The sequence below is a fragment of the Gordionus sp. m RMFG-2023 genome, chromosome 2, assembly GCF_954871325.1.
Source record: "Gordionus sp. m RMFG-2023 chromosome 2, tfGorSpeb1-WG-v2, whole genome shotgun sequence".
Taxonomy (NCBI): domain Eukaryota; kingdom Metazoa; phylum Nematomorpha; class Gordioida; order Chordodea; family Parachordodidae; genus Gordionus; species Gordionus sp. m RMFG-2023.
In genome coordinates, this window is record NC_088776.1 from 7,373,092 (window position 1) to 7,389,807 (window position 16,716).

General features: G+C 26.1%; 1 protein-coding gene across 2 annotated transcripts; it reads left to right on the forward strand.

Annotated features, from left to right (window-relative positions):
* Nucleotides 1–3,103: 3,103 nt before the first annotated feature.
* Nucleotides 3,104–16,700, forward strand: LOC135923561 (serine--tRNA ligase, cytoplasmic-like). Of its 2 annotated transcripts, XM_065458378.1 has the most exons (12): nt 3,104–3,111; nt 3,553–3,662; nt 3,705–3,775; nt 3,817–3,915; nt 3,955–4,113; nt 4,168–4,308; nt 4,698–4,853; nt 7,973–8,221; nt 14,071–14,200; nt 14,280–14,437; nt 15,412–15,541; nt 16,445–16,700. In XM_065458378.1, coding segments are annotated over exons 1-12 (1,497 nt in total). In that variant the 5' UTR covers nt 3,104–3,109; the 3' UTR covers nt 16,537–16,700. The 2 variants fall into 2 exon arrangements, with proteins under 2 accessions (XP_065314450.1, XP_065314449.1); XM_065458377.1 differs by lacking the exon at nt 3,104–3,111 and having other exon boundaries at nt 3,499–3,662.
* Nucleotides 16,701–16,716: the final 16 nt, after the last annotated feature.

A 16,716-nucleotide genomic window follows, 5' to 3' on the forward strand; every position in this document is an offset into this window, starting at 1 on the left:
GTTTGTAGAAGGAAAAGGTTTGGACATCTATTAGCGAAATCTCGAGACTTAGGCCATATTTTATGGCTAAAATATTGAGTTAGCCGTTTTTAAAAATCGGCTCAAAACGAGCTGTTTAACAACACTACTCATATCTAGATGACCCATTTAATCATACAACTTCATCCAAGAAGTTGGCTCTAAAAAGATAAATAGATTTATTAAATAGTGTACTTTTGCAACATTAGCCATGATTTTTAAAAAAATTTAAGCCTGGCCCGGATAGTTGAAATTCTCCGATTTTTGACTAGTGCTAGGTTCCGGACCGACAGGTCATTGCTTTAAATAATTTTTCCCATTTTTAATATGTCACAGCTGCTAAAATGTTTTTCACACAAGAGACAGTTTTCATATAAATTTATGCATGAAAAATCAACCAATACGTTATTAAACCATTTATTGCCTTAGCAATTTTCATAATTATACCTTCACTGAAATCGTAATATTGCACGTTATTATATTTTTTTACTTTAATTCAAAAATAATAATTTTGGCTATTTTTTTTTACATTTTTTCTTCATTGAAATTGTAATTATAACCAGGGTTGGGCAAATTTTCAGAAAATTGTATTCGGATACAGATACTTTATAAAATTTTGTATTTAAGATACAAGATACTTTAGAAAAATTTCAATAAGATATAAGATACTTGTATTTTTTTAAAAAAAAGTATCTAAGATGCAAGATACTTTTTTAAAAAACTTTAAATAGTCAAAATCAAAATGTATAAAGCTTTATTTTCTTATTTATAATATAAATTTATAAAAAAATATTTAAAATAAATTGTAGAAAATAACAAATTTATTATAAAAGATAATGCAATATTCCATTTAATAATTATATAATTAGTAAATAATAATAAATCAACATCATAAATAAACATTATTTTTTAATATTATTAATTTTTCAGACGATTTGGTCTATTAACCATATTAGCAAAGCTAAATAATCTTTCAACGGGGGCTGAGGAGGGTAATATTGTGTTATTTTAATAAATATTTCTTTTATATATTTATAACTATTTAACATATTTATACTCCGTCTGTCATCTTTCATATAATTTAGGACCTCTATTTCAATATCATTTATTGAATTATTAGAATTGGATGTGGTACTTTTAAGGCATATTATTTTTAAAAACAATTAAAACTTCATGTAATAACAAATCCTGAAGGTATTTTTTTTTCTTTTTCACCATCAATCCAACGATTTTTAAAATAGGGATGAGAAATAGTTGCCAAAAATGCACTTTTAAAATTGTTATCAAAATCATATATATTTTTAAATCTTTTATTCTGATAATTTTCTATGGCAACAGCTAATGGTTTGCAAAATTGTAGATTGATTTGAATTAAATTTGTAATTTTTTTTAACGACATTTAAAATTGGAGCTGATTCTTCATAATAGCAGTTGATTTCACTCTGTATTTTGTCAATCGCTATAGCCAATGGGGCCATTATATTGCAATATTCTTCTAAATATTGAATTTCAATATCTCTTAATTTAGGAAATTCTAATTTTTGACATAATTTAGGAAGTTCGCCTTTAAATTTTAATAAACTATGAAGACTATCATACAAACTATTCCATCTAGTGCAACAAGGTGTAACTAATTGTTTTCCTAAAACTGCTTTGATAAGTTCTGCTTTAGGCCTATTATTTGTATTCCATAGCTCTGTACATTTAGCTATTGCAGGATGATGAATTTTAGAAATGTTAGGATAATAGCTCTCTCGACATCTGTTGTGGCAATTAGACTTATTGTATGGCACAAACAACGAATGCGTTGAGGCAATGTTATTGAAGCTTCTTTAGACCCTTAAATAAACAAATAAATAATTTTATTTGAATAAAATTTTTTACTTACTTTCAATGATTTCGAATTCTATACATTCATCATCATTGATGTCAAAGTCATTCTCTACAGATTCCTTAGAATATTCAAACTCCTTGAAAGCTTTCTTAAAGTTAGAAACGTTATCTGTAACAGTTGCTATAACTTTTTCGTCAATACCAAAGTCACGATGAATTTCTTTATTATGATCATCTTGAAGTAATTCAAAAAATTTGCCATTAAATATGCTTAGTTTTTAAATTTATTGTTATAATTTTCGATTGAAGAATCATCTGAAGACGAAGATAAACATATTATTCTATTTTCTTCTTCTATATTAAAATAGACAGATATAAAACGATTCAAATATGGTAGTTCTAATTGTTAGCAAATTGCTATATGACGACCAACGTCATATATCAAAAATTATCTTAAAATATCTAAATTTTGATTAAATTTTTCATTTAAATCTTAAAACAATGTCATTTAAAATTTTAATACTATTTAAATTAACCAATATAAATTTTTTTTAAAGTATCTGTATCTTTTTGAATACAAAGTTGGTTAAGATACAAATACTTTTAAATAATATGTATCTTAGATACTGGATACAAGATACTTTCCAAAATTTTAAAAAAGATACAAGATACAAATATCCGCGATACTGCCCAACCCTGAATATAACATAATATTTATATAAATATATTTTTAATTTTACCATTTGCTTCAAAAATATAAAAAAAATGGAAGGTAACTTATCAATCTTCACTGAGATAAAAATTTATAATAAATATTTTAGAATTAACAGTTTTTGAAGGTTTTTCTGATAGGGGGGGGTGTGTGTATTTTTAAGAATTATTATAACATTTTACTGGAAAATAATTTTCAATTGAAATTTTGTAAGCTCTTTTAATAAAAAAATTTCCCCCTTTTTAATTTTCTTTACTTAAACGTCACCGAGATCTCACCTTAATCTCAGAGGCTCTTCCTCTTATAATAATGCTAGTTTTTTTTGCAATGTTGCCCACAAATCTTGTTACCCAGGAAAACGAATTAAGGCTATCACCGGCGAATCATATTGAAATTAATTTTCGGTGGAATTTTTTCCAGTAAATTATTTTCTTGAGATTAATTTCGATTAGATTTTCCGCGTGGAATATTTTTTGTTTCAAGGAATTTTTAACCTAAAGAATTGTTTCGGGAATTCTTTTTTCAAAGGGAATTATTTTCTTACCAATGTAAATTTATATATTCACTTCTGCTTCATCATAAATACCCACTCCCATTATGTAAAGTATCAGTGTTTCAAAATTTTAAAAATAAAGTCGCCATAGACTAAATCACCGTTTATTTTAAAATAAATTAGCATAAAAATACTTCTATTTTTATACAAAATATATGCATTGCTTTATTTTAAATGTTAGCTATATTTTGCCAGACTTTCATATCATTATAAACGTTTAAAGTCTATGCTCATACAAAATTAATTTTAAAGTAAAATACTTTAAACATAATTTATGTTATTTATGTCTACATATAAATAAAATATAAAGATTTTTGTTTTTATTTATTTTATTGCATCATATGGGAAGTATATCTCAGTTCTTCTATCCATTTTATTGAAAACCACGATTTTTTATTTTTAAATTTCTTATGGTGTTGGATATTGATCTTTTAAGGGTTGATAAAGGTGGAGACCCTGATCTTATAAAAGAAAACCAAAGAAGAAGATTTAAAGATCCAAAATTAATAGATATTATTTTAGAAAATGATGAGAATTGGAGAAAATGTACTTTACAATTTTATATACTATTTTTAATAAATTTATAAGTACGTTTTAATCTGGATAATTTGAACAAAATAAAGAATCTATGTAGCAAAGAGGTTGGCGAGCGAATGAAAGTTTGAGCTTCACTTTTTATATGTATAAATTTATTTAATAGATTAAGACAATTCATGCAGATCAAAATGGTGAAGGTGATAGGAATTTACCGAAGAGTATAATAGAAGGACTAGAAAATTTATCGATTCAGGAGTTAAAGGTTCTAGAAATTGATTATTAATATATTAACTTGTTATAGCCATTAAGTATTCAGCAAATTAAAAATATTAAGCCCTTAATTGAAGAAAAAATTAATCAGTGCAATAAACTTAGAAGTGATTGCGAAAATTCTAGAAATGAAGCATTATCTGAGTTGGGAAATTTATTGCATGTATCTGTACCAATAAGCAATAATGAAGTAATTTTCTTGTTTATTATATATATAAGTATATTATTGAATATGTAAATTTAGGATGAAAATAAAGTTTTAAAACTTTGGGGTGATACTAATATAGAAAAAACATATTCACATGTTGACTTAATTCAAATGATAGATGGATTTGATGGCGATAGAGGATCAGTTATATCTGGGAGTAGAGGCTATTTTTTAAAGGTTATAATTCTTTATATTCCATTACTAACTTATAATAAAAAATTTTTTAATTGTAATGTAAATAATAATTATATAAGAGTATAATTCTAGTGTAATATACCATTTTTGGGATTTTGATACATTTAAATAAATATACAAAAAAATTATTTGGTCATAATAATTCACATGTATTTACTTTTATTTATTTTTAAGTTACTTTTTTTATTTTACAATTTAAAAAAATCAGTTCTTTTATTAGATATATAAAATAATCTTTTAATTTTAATAATCTTTTTCTATGCTAAAAGGTACCATATTTATAAATATATTATACCATATTTATAAATATATTATACCATATTTATAAATATATTATTTTATTTCATCAATCTCAAAAAAAAAATTTATAGGGGCCAGCTGTGTTTTTGGAACAAGCTTTAATTAGATTGGCATTTGATATTCTGCACGATAATGGTTACACTCCTTTATCAACTCCTTTTTTCATGAAAAAAGAAATTATGAAAGAGGTTGCTCAATTGAGTCAATTTGATGATGAACTCTATAAAGTATATGATAAATTTATAATTATGTCATACATATTGTCATTAGATATCCAAGGTTACTATTATGATTTAATTAGTGTTATGTTGTGACAAACTATTTAATAATTACTTATAAATAAGACCTAAATCAACATTTTTTTATCAATCCTCACCAATACTTTGTGTGGGCATGGGTGGGTTTTCTAAAATATCTTCAAATTTTGGCAGGTATCTGGCAGGCTTAAATTTTATTTTTAAATGACTGGCAGATGGTGGGTAAATTTCTTTTAATTTTCATGCAAGAGCAGAACTGCCTTCAATTTTATAAAAATAATTGTTTTATTTTATAATATTGCATAATATATATGCCTAATTAAAAATACATTAAAATTATGGCTCTGCCGATTAGAGGTCTGCATGGGTGAGTGGGTTAAAAAATTTAAAGAACAGGTATGTTGGTTAAAAAATTTACAACTTTTATTTGTTATTTAAAATCATTTAAGTAAACATTAAAAAAATATGTTCCCTGAAATTTCGACATTTTTAATATCATAGTAACTGATAGCTGGGGATGGTTAGTTGTCAGTAGTGTTGTTAATCGACTAAATTTAGTCGACTAACAGAGGACTAACTAATAGTTTTAGTCGAACAATTCGACTAAAAACTTTTGACTAATTTAGTCGACTAAAATAACTAATTAGTCGACTAAAAACGACTAATAAGTCGACTAAAACGACTAATTAGTCGACTAAAAACGACTAATAAGTCGACTAAAACGACTAATTCATTAAAATAACTATATGAGTGATATATAAGTTATTTTTAATATATTTTTTTTTTGAATTTCTTTTTCTTTGAAGGAACAGGTTAAAATTTCAAATTGTTATTTTTGAACTTTTTTAAAATTATTTTAAAGCAAGGTATAAATATATATTGTAAACATGTTATATTAAAATTTCAGTGAAGATGTACCATAGAAAAGTGACAATTGTCATAATCGTCATTTATAGGTTTTTTTGAAATTTTTTGAAGCAAATGGGTAAAAATATATATTTAAAGTGTTAAAATAAAATTTAAGCGAAGATGTACCATAGAAAAGTGACAATTGTCATAATTGTCATTTATAGGTTTTTTTGAAATTTTTTTAAGCAAATAGGTAAAAATATATACTGTAAATATGTTAAAATAAAATTTAAGCGAAGATGTACCATAGAAAAGTGACAATTGTCATAATCGTCATTTTTAAGTTTTGTTGAAATTTTTGAAGCAAATGGGTAAAAATATATATTGTAAACATGTTATATTAAAATTTCAGTGAAGATATACCATAGATAAGTGACAATTCTCATAATCGTCATTTTAAGTTTTTTTGAAATTTTTTGAAGCAAATGGGTAAAAATATATATTGTAAACATGTTACATTAAAATTTCAGTGAAGATATACCATAGATAAGTGACAATTCTCATAATAATTTTTTTTTAACTTTTTTGAAGTAACAGAGTAAAATAAATTGTAAACATGTTAATTTAAAATTTAAATAGTATATACTACCAATGTGCAAAATTTAAAAAAAAATGAAGAGGGTAGGGTTGAAAATTGACTTTTTTGTCGATTTGATATGGAATTCACCATATATTTTTACCCATTTGCTTCAAAAAATTTCAAAAAAACCTATAAATGACGATTATGACAATTGTCTCTTTTCTATGGTACATCTTCATGTTTACAATATATATTTTTACCCATTTGCTTCAAAATATTTCAAAAAAACTTAAAAATGACGATTATGACAATTGTCACTTTTCTATGGTACATCTTCACTGAAATTTAAATATAACATTTTTACAATATATTTTTACCCATTTGCTTCAAAAAATTTCAAAAAAACCTATAAATGACGTTTATGACAATTGTCACTTTTCTATGGTACATCTTCGCTTAAATTTTATTTTAACATGTTTACAATATATATTTTTACCTATTTGCTTCAAAAAATTTCAAAAAAACATAAAAATGACGATTATGACAATTGTCACTTTTCTATGGTACATCTTCACTGAAATTTAAATATAACATGTTTACAATATATATTTTTACCCATATGCTTCAAAAAATTTCAAAAAAACTTAAAAATGACGATTATGACAATTGTCACTTTTCTATGGTACATCTTCACTGAAATTTTGATTCAACATGTTTACAATATATATTTATACCTTGCTTTAAAATAATTTAAAAAAAGTTCAAAAATAACAATTTATAATTTTAACCTGTTCCTTCAAAGAAAAATAAATTCAAAAAATATTAAAAATAACTTATATATAACTCATATAGTTATTTTAATGACAATTCTCACTTTACTTCTTTTTGTTTATCTTCTCTGATTAGTCGACTAAATTAGTCGTTTTAGTCGACTAAATAAGTCGTTTTTATTCGACTAAATTAGTCGCTTTTAGTCGACTAAATTAGTCGCTTTTAGTCGACTAAATTAGTCGCTTTTAGTCGACTAAATTAGTCGCTTTTAGTCGACTAATTAGTCGTTTTAGTCGACTAATTAGTCGTTTTAGTCGACTAATTAGTCGTTTTAGTCGACTAAATTAGTCTTTTTTAGTCGACTAATTAGTTGTTTTAGTCGACTAATCGACTAATTTAGTCGCTAAAGTTTTTAGTCGATTTCCTCGACTACGACTATTAGTCTTAGTCGGAAGAAATCAACTAATTAACAACACTGGGATTTTTTTATTAAATAGAAAATAATGATATTTATAATATTGATTCAATAAATGGTAAATTAAATCAATATAAATATCGGAATCGGATCGGTGAAAAATTTTTAGATCGGCACAGCCCTGATTAAAATAAATAAATAAAGAGCTTAACCAACCATTAAAATTATTTTTTAAACATTTGGCGGGTGAGCGATTTAAAAAAATTTCAAAATAACTAGTGGGCGGGCGGGCTTTTTGGCTATGAAACCCGTCCATTCCAGACCTCTAATCGAATTTATACAAATAATAATACAATGACGATATTTATAAAATTGGTTTTTTTAGAATCTCTGATCAATTGACTATCTTTTTTTATAACTACCTCCTATTCATTATCTACTTTAATTATCTTCATTTATTTTTGTCAATCAAAGGTAATAGGCAAAGAAACCTTTACAACTGATAGCCTACATAACCCCGATTCATCAAATAACCCCGACGAAGACACCAAATATTTGATAGCCACTTCAGAACAACCCATAGCAGCATTCCACAGAGATGAATGGATAAATGCCGGAGATTTGCCACTCAGATACGCCGGAATTTCTAGCTGTTTTAGACAGGAGGCGGGATCTCATGGCAGAGATACCAGGGGAATCTTCAGAGTTCACCAGTTTCAAAAAGTAATCGCCTTATATTTTTTTGAGATTTTTTTTCTGTAAAGTTCATTCCCAACTTTTTATCTGGGAATGGTAAACAAGCTGGGTTTTGATTTAATTCTAGCAATTATAGTGGGGTAATTACTATATTTTTTTAGCCAATTTTTAACCTACGAAACCATGTTTTTAGCCTAAAACTATCACTTTGGTTTCGGGGGTTTTTCTTAAAAAGGTAGTAGCTCAAATTTGGAAGTAAGAAATATAAATTGAAACGCCTCAATTTTAACGGATTTTCTCCGGCAGGCGCCTGAAGATTGAGCCAAATTAGCCGATATTTAGCCATTACGCAACTATACACAACTGTTGGTTTATTGTAATGCTTTGCTCGACTATTTAATTTATTATTTATCAGGGCCCAGGAACAAAAGCATTTTTGCACTCCTATTCTATTCTCGTTTTGGTCAAAAAATTATTTCCCATTCTCTTCTGTTGTCCTGGAACGCCTTCCTAAAATATTTTATTAACCCTTTCGCGCCCAGCGAGATCATTTGTCTTCAAAATTTTTAATCAATTAATTTATATATTTAAAAAAACTAATGGTTGCTACTTAGACACATGAATTTACAAAACAATATTTATTATTTCGTATTTTATCATTAACCTGTCAAAATCATTATTTTATTATATCAAAATACAAGTTCAAAGTTAGGTATTTTATGCGCCTAAATTTTTACACTTTTACATCGATAACCATTCTATATAAATCAAAGGTATATAATGTTTTTATAATAGATTATTACTAGTATTTCACATCAAAAAAATTAACAATAACTATTATTTATATGATTTTTTGAAGGTAATCCAAATTGGTAACATTGGGATTTTATAATGTAATTTTTTTCATAAATTTTTTAAAATTAGATATTGGAAATATGATATAGTAAGAATTGAATATAGGTTATTTTCCATTTATAAAGCCACTATAATATTTGCAAAAAGTTAAGAAAGTGGAAATTTTTTTTAAATTTTTATAAATAATTTTTAGATGACCTCAATATATATTATACCAGAGGGAAATAAATTTAAACAATATATTAGCTCAAAACCACATAAATGGGGAATTAAAATTTTCGCTTTATGTGGATCATCTGGAATGCTATATGATTTCGAAATATATTTAGGAAAATCCACAAATATAAAAAAAACTTTGATGGGAATTAGCGAAGATATTGTTATACGACTATTAGAAACTGTTCCCCCACAAAAAATCATAAAATTTACATGGATACTTTTTTTCTTCATATAATTTAGCAGCTGCGCTCAAAGATAATGGGTTTATCATGTCGAGGACCCTACCCTTTCGCGCCCGACATATTTCCCGTGAACAAAAATTTTTTTTTCTCTAAAACTGAGTTAAATAAGACGCAAATAACACATTTTCAACGTTTTTTATTTTAAAAAGTGTATATATATATAGAATTATAAAATGTTACCAATTGTCATCATTGGGATATTCATATGTAAAAATATATAATTTATTTTGAATGATAAGAAATAAAACAATTGCGATTTTATTTAAATCATAAAGATATTTTACATTTTAAACATTCAAATCTGGTATAACCATTTTTGCAATTCTTGCATCTTTGTTAGCCGCCGAGGGCCAATGCCCTATTTTATCGAATCTAATATCTGGGATTGGATGAAAACTATTCAATTTCTTTTCTTTTTTTTCAATCTTCAAATTATGTTTACCTTCTTTTCCATAATTTTCCTTTCCAACCATCATTAATCCTTTAGTTATCCGAGCTTTAAACGCTAAAAGAGATATATATTTATCATCTTTCTGTTTGATGTAGCGTCTATAAGAGTAACCACGAATTAACCACACAGAAATCTAATAAATGAAAGAAAATTCGCATGTAAAAGCGCTTCTATTTTATGTCAATTCTGTATAATTCAATTAACATATCATGGAGATCCACTCCGCCCATACCAGCATTATAATCTTGAATTATAGCCGGAATTTCGACATTAATAAAAGATTTTTCAGATACCGACCATCTTTTCGTTCGTGGTGTGGGATTTATACCCATAAATGATGATATCGTGATAACCGATTTGTCATTTGCAAATTATAATATTATTATTAGAATCCACTTTATAATCAAGGGACCCTCTTCCTTTTTTCTTTAAGATTTTATCATCAACCAGATGGCATCCTAATAATCGATTAGATCTAATGATCCCCGACATGATAAAGCCATTATCTTTGAGCGCAACTGCTAACTTATATGAAGAAAAAAAATTATCCATGTAAATTTTATGATTTTTATGTGGGGGAACAGTTTCTAATAGTCGTATAACAATATCTCCGCTAATTCCCATCAAAATTTTTTTATATTTGTGCATTTTCCTAAATATATTTCGAAATCATATAGCATTCCAGATGATCCACCTAAAGCGAAAATTTTAATTCCCCATTTATGCGGTTTTGAGCTAATATATTGTTTAAATTCACATCGCCCTTTGAAGAGGACTATCATTTCATCAATTGATAATTTTTCCTCTAATTGAATATTTCTCATGTTCATTTTTAATGCACTAATAAATGGTTTTAGTTTGAAAAGTTTATCGTAATTAGGCTGGCCCCTAAGTATTATATTATTATTATCATTAATATGAAAGTATTTTCTCAATTTTAAGAATCTGTTTCTTGTCATGCATTGAGAAATTTGAGGAATCACTGTCTTTATAGCCCAATATTGCCTTATTGATGGCAATTTAACAATGTCCGTATAAAGATGAATTCCGAGAAATTTTTCAATTTCACTACTATTTGTATTTGTTGATTTGCCAGATAATTGAAAAGAATAAATATTCGTTTGCTCTACTAAATTGTTAATAATATCATCGTCTATAAATTTTTTAAAATATTTGTAAGGCGAAATTTCCTTATCAGTTGGAGGCAAAAATTCTTGTTTAAATTCTGTATTATATTTATATAAATCCTTATTTCGCCATAGGATTTTCCTATTACTTGAGATAATATCATTATTTTTCCAGTTCCAACCCAATATCTGATAAAATATCATAGGTCATATTTAGATCAACTATTGTGGCATTTTCAAAGTCATCATCCTTCTCAATATCTACATCAGATATATCTCCCTCTGGTATAATACATGTTCAGGTCATCTAAAAATTATTTATAAAATTTTTTTAAAAATATAAAATAAAATTTTCACTTTCTTAACTTTTCGCAAATATTATAGTGGCTTGCTAAATGGAAAATAGCCTATATTCAATTCTTACTATATCATATTTTCATATTTAATTTTAAAAAATTTATGGAAAAAATTACATAAGAAAATCCCAATGTTACCAATTTGGATTTTCTTTAAAAAATCATATAAAAAATAGTTATTGTTAATTTTTTTTTTACTAAACATGTAATACTAGTAATAATCTATCATAAAAATATTATTTACCTTTGATTTATATATATTTATATAGAATGGTAATCGATGTAAAAGTGTAAAAATTTTGGCGCCTAAAATATCTAACTTTGAACTTATATTCTGATATAATAAAATAATGATTTTGACAGGTTAATGATAAAATATGAAAGAATAAATATTGTTTTGTAATTAATGTGTCTAAATAGCAACCATTCGTTTTTTAAATATAAAAATTAATTGATTAAAAATTTTGATGACAAATGATCTCGCTGGGCGCTAAAGGGTTAATCTAATCGATTATCGAAATGCCATCTGGTTGATGATAAAATCTTTAAGGAAAAAGGAAGAGGGTCCCATGATTATAAAGTGGATTCTAATAATATTATAATTTGCAAATGGATAAAGTGGATTCTAATAATATTATAATTTGCAAATGGTTTGATAACAAATTGGTTATCACCATATCATCATTTATGGGTATACATCCCATATCACAAACGAGAAGATGGCCAGTGTCTGATAAATCTTTTATCAATGTCGAAATTTCGGCCATAATTCAAGACTATAACGGTGGTATGGATCTCCATGATATGTTAATTGAACTCTACAGAACTGACATAAAATGGAAGCATTTTTACATGCGAGTTTTCTTTCATTTATTAGATTCCTGTGTAGTGAATTCATGGTTGCTCTATAGAAGCCACATGAAACAGAAAAATAGTAAACATGTATCCCTTTTAGTATTTAAATTCAGATTGCTAAAGGAATGATGATGTTTGGAAAGGAAAATGATGGAAAAGAAGGTAGACCTACGTTGAAGATTGAGAAAAAAGAGGAAGTTGAATAGTTTTCATCCAATCCCAGATATCAGATTATATAAAACAGGGCATTGGCCATCAGCGGCTGGTAGACACAGATGCAAGTACTGCAAAAATGGTTATTCAAGATATGAATGTATAAAATGTAAAATATCTTTTATGTTTAAATAAAAATCGCAATTGTTTTATTTCTATTCAAAATAAATTGTATATTTTTTTTACATATGAATATCCCAATGATGACAATTGGTAACATTTCATAGTTCTATATATATACATTTTTAAATAAAAAACGTTGAAATTATGTTATTTGTGTCTTGTTTAACACAGTTTTAGAAGAAAAAAAATTTGGGGGAAATATTTCGGGCGCGAAAGGGTTAATTACACAAAATTTTTAATCGATCTTTATAATATAGATCTGTTAAATCTAAGTATTGATTAGGAAATTTCTTAAAAGATATGCAAACGAACGCGTTCGTGGTGAGCGGGTTCGTTTTTCGAGAAAAAAAAATAATGAACAGCAATCCTTTTATTTTTGACGAAGTTTGAACGTGAGCGCGTTCCTTTTTTTTTGACGAACGAGTTCGTATTTTACGTTCGTTAAAACATTAACCTGATTTTTTTTTAATCAGTTGTTTCCTTTATCACGTTTGAATCTTTTTTTAACACGCCACTATTTCTGTCCTATAGTATAGACTATAGAGTTTATTATTTTAATTTTATAGATTAGCATAAGCGCGGAAGTTGTTATTTCGTCATCATCTGATTTCTAAATTACTGTGACTTAAATATAATTACTCTACAGTAACATATTATATTGAAGAAACTAATTTTATCCACCAAATGTGTTCAAAAAGTATAATATCACTTTCTAAATCTTCCAAACGATAAATATTTTTAATAAATTCCCCACACCAAAAGGGTTATTTATAAAAAATGTTTTTTTTATATTTACTATATTATATGTATAAATAAACTTATTTTTTTTTAACATGGCTAATATATTGTGATAAAAAATATTAGACTTTTAATATTAAATTAAGTATTAAATGCTTTAAAAAAAATTAGTATACCTCTCAACATTAATTTTGTAACAAAATTACCTTGAAATTTAAAACTTTTTATATTATATTATATTTTATAATTTTATTAAAAACAGTTAAAATTATATTTAAAAAAAAATGTTTTTATAATATTAAATGTTGGTACGTGAAGCAAACTAGAATTTAAGAAAAATGTAATAAAATTAAAATTATAATTTTTAATTGTTTTTAAAAAAACGTTCCGATAGCGTTCCAAATTATTTTATTTATCAAGTTCCATTCCTGGAATATGTCCAAAACGTTCTGTTCCTTGTCCCTGACATTTAACAACCTGATATTGAATATGATTTTGGAGTGAATATTGTTGATTTTTGATCACATATTTTATCCCGGGGGATCAGAATCCGACAGACATTTTTTTAGTTGGATTCTGACCTTTCATCTTTGTTAAATAATTTGAAATATACGTTTTTTAAAAAAAAATATACTAATCTTTACAAAAATTCACGTAATTAATATTCATTATTTTTTTTAAAATAATATATTTAAAGGTAGAACAATTTTGCATAACTTCGCCCTTCGACGATCTTTCTTGGAAAATGTTTGAAGAGATGCTCGGCAACTCCGAACTATTCTGCCAGGTTCTAAAATTACCCTACAGACTCGTGGCTATCGTTTCTGGTATATAAATTTTTTCATTTTTTTAAGCAATTCATTTCAAATTGATATTTATTATGAAAATCTTTGAATTTTATTTTAGGCGCCCTAAATAACGCAGCTAGTAAGAAGATTGATTTAGAATCCTGGTTCCCTGGCAGTAAAGCGTTTAGGGAATTGGTATCTTGTTCTAATTGCTTGGATTATCAATCCCGTCGTCTGAGAATTCGGTACGGACAAACTAAGAAAATGGACGGAACCGTAAAAATATTTTTATTTCTTTGATAAGAACGTCGTTTTCTGACTCACCTGATTCGATATTGCGCTTACTATTAGTTTTGTAAAATTGGATTCATTCGAAACCGAACCCAAAAACGACAAAACCAAGTTTTTAATCTATATCGCATCTTAGTCCTTTGAGAAAAGCTAAAAAAAACTTCAACTCGTGTCTTATAACTTAGTAAATGTGGTATCACCTTAAAATTAATTCAATTTAGTTCAACTACTTATGAGTTAAGTGATGAGATGACACACCCCGTTGGGGCTGTCATCAGGCCCATTGTTGCCATACATGTAGCATGTAGTAAATCATTTAATAATTTTTTACAATTTAAACAGGAATATAATATTTAGAGGATAAAAAAAACGTCAAAATTATTATTATTAAAATATCGGTGGTTGTGCTAGATTTCTCATGCCAATCAACGCGATAATAAAATAATTTTTTTTAAAATAAGTATCACTATTCTTTACATGACGGACGTTGAATATACGCAACGCAACTTATTATTTTTTTATCATATCTCAAAGAATTTATAATTGTATTTCCCAAAATTTCGTTACAAGATATTATATTTTCTTATAAAATTTAAAGCCTCCATATTATTTAGTTCTTGAGACATAACTATTTAAAATTTTTTAAATAAAAAAAGATCATCACATAACAATAGATTTTATTGTTTTTAAAGGTATAAATAAAATTTTTTAAAATAATTAAAGAAATTCAAAAATATCAATTGATTTTTTTTTCAACTCATCAACTATTTTCTTCGGAACTCAATGATGGTTTAGATAGGGATAAATGGTAGTGTGTAGAAATTGACCCCCCCCCCCTTCCAAATTGTTTTTGAACTCCTACCTATTATACCCCGTCACGGGGTTAGTTGGAATTATAATTTAATTTTGTTTGTGATCGTCATATTTTGAGTTAAATTTGAACTCAAAAAAAACAAAAGGTGGATTACGTTCACATGCTAAACGCTACCATGTGCGCGACGACGCGTACCATATGCGCAATTTTGGAAAATTATCAAACCGAAACCGCTATTTTGATTCCGAGTGCCTTGAGGAATTACATGCCAACAAGTTATATTATATTTAAAATATTTGAAGAAATGATATAAGAATTTAATTTTAGACAGGGTGGTTTATAAAGAATTTGTTTGTTGATTCCAGAGTTGTTAAAAGATACTTTTTAAATGGATCTAGATACAGATACAACGTCTAAAATAATATCTAGATACAGATTATTTAATCAAAAATCTATCTAGATACAGATACCACATTTTTATATTTAGATACAAGTATCTAGATCCTTTAACAACTCTGGTTGATTCACCCGTTTATAGAGGCTAAGCTAAATCGCAGAGCGAATAAATTTAATAATTATTTTAGTTTCTTGCGTTCAGAATATAAAAATATATCCTATTTTTATCCTATATTTTACGATTTGCGTAAAATTAAAAATCTTAAAAGATCGAGATATCTGTAGATCACAAAATTTGAAGATAAAATTTCATCTTCACTAAAATCTTAATATAACATATTTTTTCACCCATTTGCTTCAAAAAAGTTTAAAAATAATAATTATGACAATGTCGCTTTCCTATGGTTTATCTTTTCTGAAATTTTAATTTGGCATGTTTACTATTTATATTTTAATTCTAACCCATTTTACTTCAAAGAAATTATAAAATAATTTTTAAATAAAATTTAAAACGATGATTAAAATTATCCTGTAAGATTAAGATCCCACTTAAAAAATTATTTTTTAATATAATAATAAAAAAGATCTTAATAAATGATTTGATCAAAGAAGATTTATTATAAAAAAATCACTAAAGATCCAAAGCATTTTATAATCATTGCCCGATTATTTTTAAAATAAATTTTGTTCAAAGATAGTATTCCAAAGATTTTGTTGTTAAACTCAGCTTGTGTATATATATAAGTTATATCATCTTTTATCATTCAATTAAATTTGTTAAGAATACAAAGATTCTATTCCATTCGTTAAACCAGCTCCAATCGATGTGATCGAAAACAAATCCAACAAAAAGGACCCAAAAATGAAAAATTGAATAAATTTCTAATTTTGCTTATGTATTAAATAGGACTAAATCATTTATCCTTCTTAAATATTCCGGGAAATCTGATTAAATTTAAACACATAAATAAGCATTGCTATTTTTTTATATCAAATCCTGTTATAAATTCTGAAAAGAATTTAGAAAAATATTATTGAGTATTAATAATTGAAA